The 14728-nt window shown below is 46.8% G+C and overlaps 1 protein-coding gene across 3 annotated transcripts; it reads right to left on the bottom strand.

Annotated features, from left to right (window-relative positions):
• Nucleotides 1-1089: 1089 nt before the first annotated feature.
• LOC309358567 (intelectin-1-like) lies at nt 1090-12508 on the bottom strand. Of its 3 annotated transcripts, none has more exons than XM_081891852.1 (8): nt 12387-12506; nt 8571-8683; nt 6363-6527; nt 5455-5702; nt 4558-4716; nt 3538-3658; nt 3121-3224; nt 1090-1357 (listed from the first exon to the last, which is right to left on the bottom strand). In XM_081891852.1, the coding sequence occupies exons 2-8, from the start codon at nt 8629-8631 to the stop codon at nt 1208-1210; spliced, it is 1008 nt and encodes a 335-aa protein (XP_081747978.1). In that variant the 5' UTR covers nt 8632-8683; nt 12387-12506; the 3' UTR covers nt 1090-1207. The 3 variants fall into 3 exon arrangements, with proteins under 3 accessions (XP_081747978.1, XP_081747979.1, XP_081747980.1); XM_081891853.1 differs by having other exon boundaries at nt 8583-8683; XM_081891854.1 differs by lacking the exon at nt 3538-3658 and having other exon boundaries at nt 12387-12508.
• Nucleotides 12509-14728: the final 2220 nt, after the last annotated feature.

Here is a 14728-nt window from a genome sequence, read left to right as displayed (position 1 = left end):
GTAGTTAATAAAGTTCATAGTGATAATAATCCATACTGTCAGGGATCTGTTGGCTGAGAAGGTGGGAGAGATTGGAATGTACAGGGAGCCACCTCCTTTAATGAGCACCTGCCATAGCTGTCAAGCGTCCCTTATTTGACGGGACAGTCCCTTTATCCCAGCGCCATGTCCCGCTGCTGTCCCTTACTGATGAGGCTTCGATTGGCTGCTGGCTGGGCTTTCTGCCTTTGGCTCGGAGAGGCTCAGATGTTGAACATACTTGTGCCCGAAAAATCCCTTATTTTGGCTGCTGGTCCCTTATTTTCGAGGCTGCTGGTCCCTTATTTTCAAATCTGTAAGTTGACAGCTATGGCAGCTGCACTCCTCAGAGAGAGGAGGAGGGGCTGTCAGGAAACACAGAAACAGAGAGAAAGGAACAGCCTCCAATGCTTCGGTTTTTATGTAAGGAGAGGAGGAAAAGGGGGTGGCACAGGAAGTTTCTATGCTGGAAAGGGAAAAGGCATGACCCACTTCCGGCAACTGATAGCAACTGAGGAAGACATGCTTTTAAGAGCTCCGTACTGTACATAGTTTTGGGACTTAATAAATCTTGTAAAAGCTGGGGCTGGAATTCCAGGTTTTTATCTCGGCTAGCACCCACATATCATACTGACACTTGCAATTATTATTATTATTTTGCATGCAGTTGTACCTAATGTACACACTTTGGCAAAGAACTACCCTGACAGAATGCATCACACATATATATTTCTTTAGGCACAGTTTTTCCTGATATACCATTTTAGTTTGAATGGAGAACTGCACCACAGAATTCGAGGAGGTGCCAATTTGGAAGGGCGGTTCAACTTCACGTAGTATTTCGGGAAGGGCTAATGAAACAGCTTTGCAACTCAAATGCAAGCTGATATAAATTTCTGCCCCCTGTCACAAATACCTTCCTGTCCCCCAAACAGCGATATTCATTCCGTTCCCCCGCAACGTTGTAAGCAGACAGCTTGGTCAGAATGCAACCACGAAGAGACGATACTAGAATCCGTGGGCAGTGGCGCGTTGCTTTTGATGGGGTGATGCAAGAAAGACTAAGACTCGTATGAACCAGATGGTTGTATTAGCCTCGTTGACATGAGATGAGATTTAGCTAGGGGGAAACGTCCTCGTTCTCCAGTCCAAAGCTCTGGTGCTCAGAGAATCAGCAGCGGTCTTAGACTCAGCGGTAAAAGATCAGCATCGCAGACTCCAGCAACTGTTTTGAAGCACTCCAGCCAGTGTGGGTGCCGTAGCCTTCCCAGTCAAAGGCCGTGTAGTCGCCGCACTGCCGGCCTGATTCCGGAAAGTACCCTCCTCCACCGACACAGAACTGGAGAAAGGAAATTTGGGAGAGTCTAGCTCGGAACTGGGAGTGGCCTTCATCATATTCAGCATCGCCAGCAGGACAAAGCAGCTCCCAAACTTATCCTGCCTCTTTTATTATTATTTACCACATTTTTCGCTCTATAAGACGCACAAGACCACAAGACGCACCTAGTTTTTGGAGGAGGAAAACAAGAAAAAAAAATATTCTGAATCCCAGAAGCCAGAACAGCAAGAGGGATCGCTGCACAGCAAAAGCAGTGATCCCTCTTGCTGTTCTGGCTTCTGGGATAGCTGCGCAGCCTGCATTCGCTCCATAAGACGCACACACATTTCCCCTTACTTTTTAGGAGGGAAAAAGTGAGTCTTATAGAGCAAAAAATACGGTATTTATCAGACTTTTTCCCCCTGCAAGGTGGAATATGTGGTTTCCTTCCCCCCCCCTTCGTTTAATCCCCGCAACAACCCTGTGAGGTAGGTTAGTCTGAGAGGCAGCATCTACCCCCCACCCCCACCCCAAAAGGTAAAACCCAGTAATCTCCGTGGCTGAGCGGGGATTTGAACCACCGTCTCCCAGGTCCTAGTCCGACACTCTAACCTCCACGCCACCCCGGGAGTGGATCTAATCACAGTGGGGAAACTACTATAAATACAGTGCTACCTGGGGTTACAGATGCTTCAGGTTACAGACACTTCAGGTTACAGTCTCTGCTAACCCAGAAATAGTACCTCAGGTTCAGAACTTTGCTTCAGGATGAGAACAGAAATTGAGTGGCGGCGGTGGGAGGCCCCATTAGCTAAAGTGGTCCTTCTGGTTAAGAACAGTTTCAGGTTAAGAACGGACCTCCAGAACGAATTAAGTACTTAACCCAAGGTTTATAACATGCCTCCAAGTATAAGACGCCCCACCCCCTATTTTTGGGAATCCAAATTGAGAAAATGGGGGGAGATTGTATCCGTGTATAAGACGACCCACAATTTTGAACACAATTTTTAATTTAAAAAAACCTAGTCTTATACATGGAAAAGTATGGTAAGCCAGAACTTATATTGTTTTAAATAAAAGGAGAAAAAATCCAAGGGGAAATCCCGAGGCGTAGGTAGGTGGCGGCGGCTCACCCTGGGTGTCATCCCTCAGAGGGGTGACAACCCCCCCCCCGAACAGATCACACCCCGCCCCCCTGGGCATCGATCACCCCCAATGGGTGCAAATCGCCCCCCTGAGCAGCTCCCCACCCCCCACCCCTTCAGGTGCCTGAGCAGCTAGCTCCGCTGCCGGGGAAATCTCGTTTTAAACCATTCCTTCTCTCTTCTGCCATCTGCTGTTGCATGTGTAAAACGCGTTCAGTTCGTTTTTTCTTTGCTAATGTAGCTGCTTTTAAATAATGGTGCTGGAGGAGACTCTTGAGAGTCCCATGGACTGCAAGAAGATCAAACTGATTCATTCTGAAGGAAATCAGCCCTGAGTGCTCACTGGAAGGACAGATCCTGAAGCTGAGGCTCCAAGACTTTTGGCCACCTCATGAGAAGAGAAGACTCCCTGGAAAAGATGGAGGGCACAAGGAGAAGGGGACGACAGAGGAGGAGATGGTTGGACAGTGTTCTCGAAGCTACCAGCATGAGTTTAACCAAACTGCGGGAGGCAGTGGAAGACAGGAGGGCCTGGCGTGCTCTGGTCCAGGGGGTCACGAAGAGGCGGACACGACTAAACGACTCAACAACAACAATGTAGCTGAGTCCTGCCTCTCTTTCCACCAACTTACAACTCACCGTTTCTGTGTTACAGCCGGTGGCTTTGATCCCAGCGCAGAGCGCCATGGCAGCTTTCTCGTTGTTGAAGACCCGGAACTGTATGTAGCCAGCAACAAATTCACCTGGAAAGACAGAGAGGCAGGGAGGGAGAACACAGTCTTGGTGGCTGAGAGCAATTGACAGCTTTCGCCTCCTCCGTGAATTTGTCTAATCTTCTTCAAAAGGCATGGGGACAAAGCTCACATCCACAACACATATATAAAACAGATGATGCACATGCAACGTACCTTTAAGCCACACAGCTCTGCCCCCCAAAGAATCCTGGGGGTTCTAATTTACCCCTCCCCGAGCTACAATTCCCTTAACAAACTAAATTTCCCAGGATCCTTCGAGGAAAATCCATGTGGGTGTATCTTCAGACCGGAATGGACTTGCCTCTGGAATTTGGAGAGTAATAGAATGCCGTTTGCTGCGCATTTCCGGTGTCGTAGACGACAGGGACGATGGGGCCATTATTAGCTGGGCAGCTGCCAAGCCCAAACTTGACTGGGTATTGCTGGAAAGAAGAACAAATGGGAAATAAACCAGAGAGAGAGAGACAGACAGACAGACAGACAGACAGACAGACAGACAGACAGACAGACCTTGGCCTGTTCAACTTAGAAGCATACAAGCCTGAGCATCAAATTTGTTTAAAAAGAATATACAGTGGTACCTCGGGTTAAGTACTTAATTTGTTCCACAGATCCGTTCTTAACCTGAAACTGTTCTTAACCTGAGGCACCACTTTAGCTAATGGGGCCTCCTGCTGCCGCCGTGCTGCTGGAGCACAATTTCTGTTCTCATCCTGAAGCAAAGTTCTTAACCTGAAGCACTATTTCTTCGTTGAAGTGTGTATGAAGTGTATGTAACCTGAAGCGTATGTAACCCGAGGTACCACTGTAATTGCATCATCCTCCCTGTGTCCCTGCTTATTTACTTATGAATTTGATCACATTTAAGGACATAAGAAAAGCCTGCTGGATCAGACCAATGGCCCCAATTCTATTCTCTCATTGGTCAACCCAATGCCCCAATGGGAAACCCTCAAGGAGGGCCTGGGCACAAGAGATATTCTCCCCTCCTCCGGTTTCCAGCAACTAGCATTCAGAAGCATTTACAGCCTCCAGACAGAGATGAAGCTAGCTGCTCCGACCACCCAGAGCGGCGCACATGCTGTACACCCGGGGGTTGGGCCATGGGGGCAGGGCCAGCATCCTTTTTCCATGTTTTCCCTAATGAAGTCATAACAGAGGGCAGAGTGAAGATGGGAACCTGGACCTCTGAGATCTACACCTGAGGCCTTTGGGTATTTGGAAATCTCCTGCTCTCCAGCACACATCGCCACCTCCTTGTGAGAGGTCCAGGCTAACTGAGGCACTAAATATTGACTGTCCATTCAGCCACATCAGTTACCTGATAAAGCCCGTGAAGGTTCCCTCCTTCTACAGACAAGAACCCGGTCTCGGTGTGATACCTCAAGAAAGCAGAGTCACGCCATTCCCTCATGGGGGTGTTGTTTGGGACATGCCAGATGGCCATATCCCGTGCTTGGAGGTCAGAGTAGCCTGGATTCTGTAAAATATTAAAAGAGGGTAGGGGGAAACACCTATATATTTAGTCAGGGCCTTATTCTGCAATCAGAGTGCTGCCTCAGTGGCGGATTCATAATGGACCATCCACACAAGACTCTGCTTTAATACCGTATTTTTCGCTCTATAGGACACACCCGACCATAAGACACACCTAGTTTTAGAGGGGGAGAACAAGGGGGGGGAATTCTCTCCCTCTCTCCGCAGCGCCCCTTCAGCGAAGCAGCAGGAGAAACGGAGGCTTTGTGTTGCTTTCGCTGAAGCCATGGAGCCTGCATTTGCTCCATAAGACGCACACACATTTCCCCTTAATTTTTGGAGGGGAAAACGTGTGTCTTATAGAGCGAAAAATACGGTAGTTGTTCTGTGATGCTTCCACGAGGTTAACACATTGCTGCCATCTAGAGGGACGACTCCATAACGCAACCAAAGTGGAATGAAAAGTTAGGCAGGAGGTTATAGGGCAGGGGTCAGCAATCTAAGGCCCATGGGCTGGAAGCAGCTGTTTACCTTCCAGCCACAGCGGTACCTATTTATCTGCCTGCACTGTGTGCTTTCGAACTTCTAGGTTGGCAGGAGTTCGGACAGAACGATAGGAGCTCACCCCGTCGCAGGGATTCAAACCGCCGACCTTCTGATTGGCAAGCCCAAGAGGCTCAGTGGTTAGACCACAGCGCCACCCATGTCCTCAAGAAACTCAAGAAAGGTAACAGAGCCTCACCTTATAGTCATCACACGTTGAGCCCACAGCCGTCCCAAAGGTGTTGTTATTGGACCAGTTGCCTTCTCCACTTGGGTAATTGGCAGTGTTCCCTTGTTGACTAGACCAGCGATCTCCCAGGGTGCACTTCCCATAAATGTTGTTCTCGTGGATGCTGGCCACCAGCGTCCAGCCGCCTCCGTTGGTGGACATGTCGCAGAAGGTTTGGTAGATCTCGCCGTCCTCCGTGCTCAGGAAATACAACCCATCTGCCGATGAGCCAAACAGGCTATCATTATGACCCTCTCTCCTTTGGAGGCATTGAGTCTGATCAAGTTTTGTAATCCTTGCCATGTGGAGATTCCTCCTTTCCTTTTGGTAGCTCCACAGATAAGAATTTATGAGCATTTGATATATTTATGGTCCTTTTATTGCAGCATCATGGCGCAAACATACACAGCTCTCCACAAGGAGGGTAGTTGGCTACTCTAAATCCTCCCTCCGACCTCCACAACAATTAAGTTCATCCCTCCCTCTGCCTCTTTTGCTCCCTGTTACGTTCGGACCTCCGAGTCCACGGTGAGGGCAGTGTCCCCCACACTCTCAAGTGGCGTCTCAGCTAGCTGCACCCTCCCTTCTGTCTCCCTTGTCATTATCTCGTAACTAGGTAGCTCCTCCCTAAGCTGTTCAGCTCCTGTCTCTCTCTGTTTCTGAACAGGTTGTGGATGGAGGGGGGGCGACTCTTCCCCCTATCTGCCATAGAATGCAGTCCCCAGTTCTCGTTTTCAGACCATTCCCTGACACCGCAGTGAGCATAGAATCATAGAATTGTAGAGTCAGAAGGGACCTAAAGGGGCATTTGGCCCAACCCCTTTGTGATGCCTACAAAGAGCCCCTGATCTGGCACATCTCCTTCCTGGCTTACCTACCTGGGGCTCCTTCCAGAGCCGTTTTGATTTCCTTGCAGCTCCGAGGGAGGGTCTGGAGGAGGTTTGGGACCAGGCCCTGCTGGTTCTGGAGGCAACTGGCATCTTCCCATTTGACCATCAGTTTGAGGATGTCTCTTTTCAAGGAGGCGATGCAACCGTCCGTGTCTGCACAGAAGGGGCTCCTTATTAGACTCAGGAGAGGAAAGGTGGAGTGCACTTATTGGGGAAAGAGGTGGGAACGTGTTTTGTGGACCTCTCAATCTACAGTCATACCTCCTGTTACTATAGCTTCAGGTTGCGCATTTTCAGGTTGCGTCCCACGGCGACCCAGAAGTAATGGAACGGGTTACTTCCCAGTTTCACCGCTCACGCATGCGCAGAGGCGCAAAATGATGTCATGCGCATGTGCAGAAGTGGCGAATCACGACCCGTGCATGTGCAGGCGCAGGTTGCGTTCTGTTCAGGTTGCAAATGGGCCTCCGGAACAGATCCCATTCACAACCAGAGGTGCCACTGTAAAGTCTTCTGGGCAGTCTTATTTCATGCCATCACCATGATAAATTCTCATAATCCTGCACCACATTCCCACCCAGCTGCAAAACACCGCCTCAATTTAGGATGTCTGATGAAGAGGAGGATCAGACACTGGGACTGCTATGGCTAAAGAACCGCTTTCCCCCTTAAAACCATCTGAGGATCTTCTTTGTGTCCTACCTTCAAGGGAGGTCCAGGGGTTGGTGGTGAGAGAACAGGGCCTTCCCTGTAGTAGCCACGCTGTTAAGGGAATGTTTCCCCTGGCAATTTGACTGGCACTAATTTCGTCATCATTTCAGTACCAGACAAAATCATTTTTCTAGGCAGTCAGGTAGCACCAATGACGTTATGCGACACTTTCTATTTATTTTATTATTTTATTTCTTACCTTGATTGTAAATCGATTTGAGGCTTTTAAAAATCTCCCTAGATAGAGCCATAGGACTGGAAAATCCAGGACTTTGCACAGCAGAAATTTCAATAAAACAATGAACAGGAGGGTGGTGATACAATGCCTACTGCAATTGTCACATGTAATAGGTTTTCTTCCAAAAGAAAAGAAATGAGCACTGAGCCACTGATATATTACAAGTGAGCTCTTTACTCAATGCGTTTGCAATTGTTTAAGATAAAACCTATTTGGAAGAGAAACTACTTTTGCCATTTTTCTGGACGTTTATTGTTTGTTTACAGATAGTTGCATTGGTGATATTGTCTTGTGGCGAGGGCGGAGATCTCAGCAGCCTTTCGAAATGTCTGGGGAAACTTGGGAATCATATCGACTGACATTCCTGCCGCTAGGAAAACAGGTTTTCTTATATGCAACCGCTACAGCCAGAATGATTATAGCAAAAAACTGGAAGGGAGAAAAAACTCCCTCAATAAGAGAATGGCAAATAAGATTTTGTGAATATATAGAATCAGCAAGACTTACAGCCAGTGGTGAGAGGCCCATCAGACCAAAAACTGATAGAGGAGTGGACTTGCATGAAGGAATACATCAAAAAAAACATTGTTCTGGTATTAATATATCAATATGCAGTGAATTCAACTTATAGAGTAAAAAATTAAGAAGAAATGGGTATAAGATGAGATAGTCAAAAATAATATGGATAACACAGCGATAAGAAGAAAAGAAAGGAAGCCACATATAGGTGGAGGGAAGTTAAAATTTATGTCTGTATATTTAGTTTGTATGTTTGTTTTCTTTTTTTGTTATAGAAGTTGAGAGGTGTATGTATCTATGTATAATAACTCTGTTTAGTGTTCTGGTTTGTGTTTCGGGGGGAATGTGCAAGAGGGGTTTTTTGCTGGAATGTTTAAGAATTTGCTCCAAAACTGGGAGGGGAGGTTGCGAGAACTTTGGTCAATAAACTTTGACACTGATGGAGGCATTCTATGTCTTGCATATGTGTGAGAGAGAAAGAGAGAGAAAGAAAGAAAAGGGGAACTGGGCTGGAGAAGGAAATATGTTTTTGTCCTTTTGGAGGGCAGCTGTCTGTGAGAGAGTGGTCTTGAAACATAAGGTAGTGTGGCCCTTTTGTTGGTTGAGAAGCAGAGAAGGGAAGGAAATGTCAGTGTGGTTTTAGGGAGGGAAATTGAGGCAATAAAAGCTTTACAAAACATTATGTAGCTACTTCTCCCCTCTTCCCCTATGAACATAGATAGACTTACCACACTCCAAACCTTTAGGGAACACAATCACACAAAGCAGAATGGCCACAAGCGCCTTCATTCTTCTGAGTGGGAGAGATCAAGTTTATTTCGTGAGAATCACTGTTCACCACCTACAAAAAAAAGTCTCTCAGGCAGAAATCCACATGAACCTGACCTTTGAAGAGTTTGTAAGTAAACTATTTTTAACTTATCAAATGTGTGGTCTTTTTCTATGCTGGGGGAAGAGGGAAACTCTGGTACTCACTTTAAAGGGCACATTTTAAGGGTCTAGCAGCCTTTATCTCCACACTTTGCTGAATATTTTGTGACTATAAATCTCTGCTGAGGTTCTCTCACCAAAGAGTACCAAAGTACTCTTTGCATCCCAACAAAAACTGCAATGTCAACAAATCCAATTTCCTGATTCAGTCCACAATCCAAGGAAAACACACCATGTTTACACTTTCTGAAAAAATATGTGAACCGAAGTACAGCCATCCTTTTAAACTGGCACTGAATTTTGCAACAAAGTCCTCCAGCCAACAAGTGTACAGTATATACAAATAGATTGCATATATTATTGTGAAGTGTGCATAAAGATAAAATACACCTGTGACTATTGAATGCAAAAAAATACATTATATTACAGGAAACAACTTTGTAAAAATGTGTCTGTTGGACATATCCATATGAATGTGGATATTGGGAGAAATTTGCACTAAAATGCTGATAAATTTCCATGTTAAATAAGTTGGAGTTCTTGTTATCAAATACAGTGATACCTCGGATTAAGTACTTAATTCGTTCCGGAGGTCCGTTCTTAACCTGAAACTGTTCTTAACCTGAAGCACCACTTTAGCTAATGGGGCCTCCTGCTGCCACTGCGCCGCCGGAGCACGATTTCTGTTCTTATCCTGAAGCAAAGTTCTTAACCTGAAGCACTATTTCTGGGTTAGCGGAGTCTGTAACCTGAAGTGTTTGTAAACTGAAGCGTGTGTAACCCGAGGTACCACTGTATACCAGGAAAAAAGCACACCAAAAACTCAGGCCAATGCAAGTTTCAATAGTGGGTGTGGTCCCTACTCGCAAATTAATAGTCAATTGTGACAAAAACTAATCCATTCAAAAGTATGTATTCTGGCAAGGATTACAGACTCAGATAGAGATTACAAACTCAAACAGAGATTACAAACTCACTCATAGAGTTTATGAGTAGAAATAAGTTCATGTTAGTCCATAGTCAGATTCGACGTGGAGTTTCAATCATTGAGCAGAGGTCAGAAATCAATTATGGATCAGAAACCAGGACAAGGCCCTGTTTCGAAGTATTCACCTTCACCAGCTAATTTTTAAAGGGTCGTGTAAGTTTGAAGACTTTCAGATAAATATATCCTGTTATTTTCTACGTTTCTCAGGGATAACAACTACGTGTGGGTAGATCAACGTGTATCTTGAGCTTTTCGGTATGGAAGTCGGTGTGGAAATTAGGTGAACTGAACTTAGGGCTGAAAACACCAGGAACAGTTTCACCCAGTCCGGCTCCTGGATGATTGGAGGTTGCACAAAAATGCTTTCGGACTTTATTTTGGAGCTGCAAGCCTCCTCCACCGCCCACCCCTGCTCCAAAGTTCTTTGTTCCAGTTGCAAAAGCGGAACTGTCCCCAAGGCCATGAGAAATGCCTGTGAAATAAATCTAGGAGAAAGAGAACAGACTAACATGGAAAGGGGTCATTTTATTACAAAGCAAGGCCAATACAGTGGTACCTCGGGTTAAATACGCTTCAGGTTACAGATGCTTCAGGTTACAGACTCCGCTAACCCAGAAATAGCACATCGGGTTAAGAACTTTGCTTCAGGATGAAAACAGAAATCGTGCTCCGGCAGCACGGCAGCAGCAGGAGGCCCCATTAGCTAAAGTGGTGCTTCAGGTTAAGAACAGTTTCAGGTTAAGAACGGACCTCCGGAACGAATTAAGTACTTAACCTGAGGTACCACTGTATTCTAGAGGGCAGAGAGAAGGGGGGAATTTTCGAGGCAAGAGAAATCTTGCTGTGGGCGTGGCATAGACCACCGCTTCAGCCAGACAGGACGGCTGGGCTGTTGCAACTTGTCTCCAGACCACAGAGTCACATTTGAGCTTCCTGCATGCCCTTTGGGAGGTTTAGGAAGCCTGAGAGAACTGATTCAGTGGTTCTCGTAGTGGGCAGTAGCACCCACTGGGGGAGGCAGTGGGATTACCCAGGGGTTGCCAAGAGGCAAAGGGGTTGATTTAATCAAATGAACAACAACAACAATTTATTATTTATACCCCACCCATCTGGCCCAGCCACTCTGGGCAGCTCCCAACTGAATATTTAAAATACAATAAAACATCAAGCATTAAAAACTTCCCTAAACGGGGCTGCCTTCAGATGTCTTCTAAAAGTCAGATAGTTGTTTATTTCCTTGACATCTGATGGGAGGGTGGGAGCCACCACCAAGAAGGCCCTCTGCTTGGTTCTCTATAACCTCACTTCTCACATGGAGGGAACCACCAGAAGGCCCTCGGAGCTGGACCTCAGTGTCCGGGCAGAACGATGAGGGTGGAGACACTCCTTCAGGTACGCTGACTTTAATTGGATTTTGAATGCAGTTTGATTGTTGCTGATTTGAATTTTGTTGTGTTATTACCTTCCTTAGCAGATCGTGCAAACCACTATTCTGAATAATGCTGTTATGGGGTGGGGTAGGGCGCACAGGGGATGAGTTTTTGGAATCAAGGGGGCAGTTTCCCAGAAAGGTTTTGGAACAACTGGACTAGGCGAGCAAAGCCTTTGGTGTAATTGTATACACCTATTAGGCCCCAAACATCTGAAAGACCAGCTCCTTCCCTGCAAGACTGCCTTGGGTGTTAAGATCAGCAGAGGAGGCACCTCTTGGTAGTTCCTCGGCCCTTGAAAGGGCAAGGGGTGGCAGTCCAGGACAGCAGACACATATTTCGGGCAGCACAGGCAGTGCAGCCACACCAGATGCACAGCCAAGAAGGGCACCTTTTCAAAGCCACCTTGGGAAGGAGGCATGGGGGCTCTGACAAGGTCCTAGACAGGGTCCTCCTTTGGGAAGGAGATTGAAGGGCTCTGGGATCCTGCCAGAGCCTCACACCTCCTTCCCAAAGCCTGGCATATTACCAAGGTCCGCCCCTAAAGAGAGGGCTTTCTCCAGTCACAGCCCCTAACCTGCAGAATTATTATTATTATTATTATTATTATTATTATTATTATTACAGTGGTACCTCTGGTTATGTACTTAATTCGTTCCGGAGGTCCGTTCTTAACCTGAAACTGTTCTTAACCTGAAGCACCACTTTAGCTAATGGGGCCTCCCGCTGCCGCCGCGTGATTTCTGTTGTCATCCTGAAGCAAAGTTCTTAACCCGAGGTACTATTTCTGGGTTAGCGGAGTCTGTAACCTGAAGCGTCTGTAACCCAAGGTACCACTGTATTTAATATTTATACCCCGCCCATCTGGCTGGGTTTCCCCAGCCACTCTGGGCGGCTTCCAACAAAGTATTAAAATACAGAATTCCCTCCCCACAGAGGTCTATTGGGAAGCTTCAAAATGTATTTTCTGTCATGTCATTAAGACCCACCTCTTTATCCTGGCCCTTGACACCACATGTATCTGTATATATTTTAGATCTCACTCTATTTTTCCCCCCGGCCGCAATTCACATTAAACTGTTGTTGTTGTTTTACGCTGCCGCCACCCACCCTGGAACCTTAGGGTGAAGGGTAGGTAAGAAATCCAATTAATGATAATTAATTAATTAATGATAATTAATTAATTAATAGCTCACCCTTTCAGCAGCTCAGCTTGTTTGAAGTTTCTAAACTGCAGGTTTCAACGGCGGCCGTGGAAATGGAAGGAAAGGCGCTGGCGTTCTGCCGACTGCCCTCTGCTTTAGACAAACGGACCTTAGTCGAGGATGAGGAAATCTTTGCAGGTGACCAGCAGTGACCTGGGCTTCTTGGCACACACAAGGCAGGAGGGCAGTGGATTGACTGCAGAAGGGATCATTCTTTCCTTATTTGTATTTTTCCTTCAAGTATTCCTTCCAGGGCTTACCATCTGCAAATTCTGCTACCAATCTTTCCAACCCAGTGGTCCTCAAAGAGGATGGTACAGCCCCCTGGGGGGGAATGAGATTACCTGGTGGTGCTGAGAGTTAAGAAGGGGGCACAGGGGCACTGGAGGTGTAAATGTCTACCAGACTTTGAAAACCTCATATCAGTGGGTCACGTTCATCATTTTTTGTTCAACTGATTAAACTGATTAGTTGGATTTTGAATAAACATGCAATTAATTGTTACTGTTTTGAATTTTATTGCTTTGCTTCTAGTAGGCTGTGGAAGCCACTATTCTAAATAATGCTTCTTATAGCATAAAAGTAAAGGGAACCCTGACCGCTAGGTCCAGTCGTGGCCGACTCTGGGGTTGCGGCACTCATCTCGCTTTACTGGCTGAAGGAGCCGGCGTACAGCTTCCGGGTCATGTGGCCAGCATGACTAAGCCACTTCTGGCAAACCAGAGCAGCGCACATAAACACTGTTTACCTTCCCACCGGAGTGGTACCTATTTATCTACTTGCACTGGCGTGCTTTCGAACTGCTAGGTGGGGAGGAGCAGGGACCGAGCAACAGGAGCTCACCCCGTTGCGGGGATGCAAACTGCCGACCTTCTGATCGGCAAGTCCTAGGCTCTGTGGTTTAACCCACAGTGCCACCTGTGTCCCTTCTTATAGCATATTATCATTTTATGTATTAAATTTGTATACCCCCTCTATACCTGTAGATCTCAGGGTGGTTCACAACATAGGGTAGGGGGCACTGGGGTTGAGTTTATGGAATCAAGGGTGCGGGGGACCAAAAAAGGTTAGGGAGCCAGTGAGCTAAGTTCTTTGTCCACACAAGAGCTCATGAAAGGAGAGCTGGAGGCTGCCGGGAAACTATTTCCATTCAAATACATAGGTGCTGTGCCAGTAATAGCATGGATGGATTAGCAATATATCTATTACTTATTATTGTAGTTTCTAAGCGCTGTGCAAAGGGACGCGGGTGGCGCTGTGGGTAAAACCTCAGCGCCTAGGACTTGCTGATCGCATGGTCGGCGGTTCGAATCCCCGCGGCGGGGTGCGCTCCCGTCGTTCGGTCCCAGCGCCTGCCAACCTAGCAGTTCGAAAGCACCCTTGGGTGCAAGTAGATAAATAGGGACCGCTTACCAGCGGGAAGGTAAACAGCGTTCCATGTGCTGCGCTGACTCGCCAGATGCAGCTTGTCACGCTGGCCACATGACCCAGAAGTGTCTGCGGACAGCACTGGCTCCCGGCCTATAGAGTGAGATGAGCACACAACCCTAGAGTCTGGCAAGACTGGCCCATACGGGCAGGGGTACCTTTACCTAAGCGCTGTGCAAGAGCAATATAGCATAGAGTCAGTGAACATAAACTGTGCATTTTGTGTGACCATGACAGCATTTTGTTTATGCAGCTATTTTGTACAGAGTTTGCAGTGTTTGCAATTTAATTCAATTTCCTGTCCAGATCATGTGCCGTTCTGGCTGCCAATTTCTCACTACACGCCTCCAAGCCGTTAAACTAACTTCAGCACGCCCTCTTGTGGGTCGTTGGTTTAAAACACTTTATAGAGTGACCCTCTGTAGAAGAGTGAAGTCCTGTACCTTTAGAATCACAGGATCATAGAATTGCGGAGTTGGAAGAGACCATGAGCATCATCTAGTCCAACACCCTGCGCTGCAGAAATCTCAGTCAGATGATCCATGGCAGGTGGCCATCCAAACCTTGGTTAAACTGTGCATGTTATTTAATGGGAGAGGGACCTGGACTTGCCTGTTTTCACTGGCCCTGTTTGTCAGAAACACAACCGTAGAGAGAGAGAGATTACATTGCACATTTGGTGACTGGAGTGGCAATGAAAATACACATGAACTGGTGTACTGAAAGTTAGGAGGAATGTCTGAATTGGAGATACAGGGATCGTCTCCTTTCGGACTTCATTGCTGGACACTCTGTTTTGTATGCATTTCATTTTTCCAACGGAAGAGAGACACACACCCCCGCCCTCTTTAAGGCGAGTTATTTTTAGCTTCACCTGTTGCAAACCAGGCGCTTAAAGGCACAGC

The sequence above is a fragment of the Podarcis melisellensis genome (genome assembly GCF_964234715.1).
Source record: "Podarcis melisellensis genome assembly, chromosome: 16".
Lineage (NCBI taxonomy): Eukaryota > Metazoa > Chordata > Lepidosauria > Squamata > Lacertidae > Podarcis > Podarcis melisellensis.
Note: the sequence above shows the minus strand (reverse complement) of the source record. Positions and strands in the feature narration are given on the sequence as shown.

What these genes read in the sequence shown, in the direction of transcription:
- LOC309358567 (XM_081891852.1), bottom strand. Translation starts at nt 8,631, where the DNA reads ATGAAGGCGCTTGTGGCCATTCTGCTTTGTGTGATTGTGTTCCCTAAA. An exon ending in CAACGTGTGATGACTATAAG is followed by an intron (nt 4,717 to 5,454) that starts GTGAGGCTCTGT and finishes AATATTTTACAG; the next exon opens with AATCCAGGCTACTCTGACCT. An exon ending in TTACTCTCCAAATTCCAGAG is followed by an intron (nt 3,225 to 3,537) that starts GCAAGTCCATTC and finishes CTGTCTTTCCAG; the next exon opens with GTGAATTTGTTGCTGGCTAC.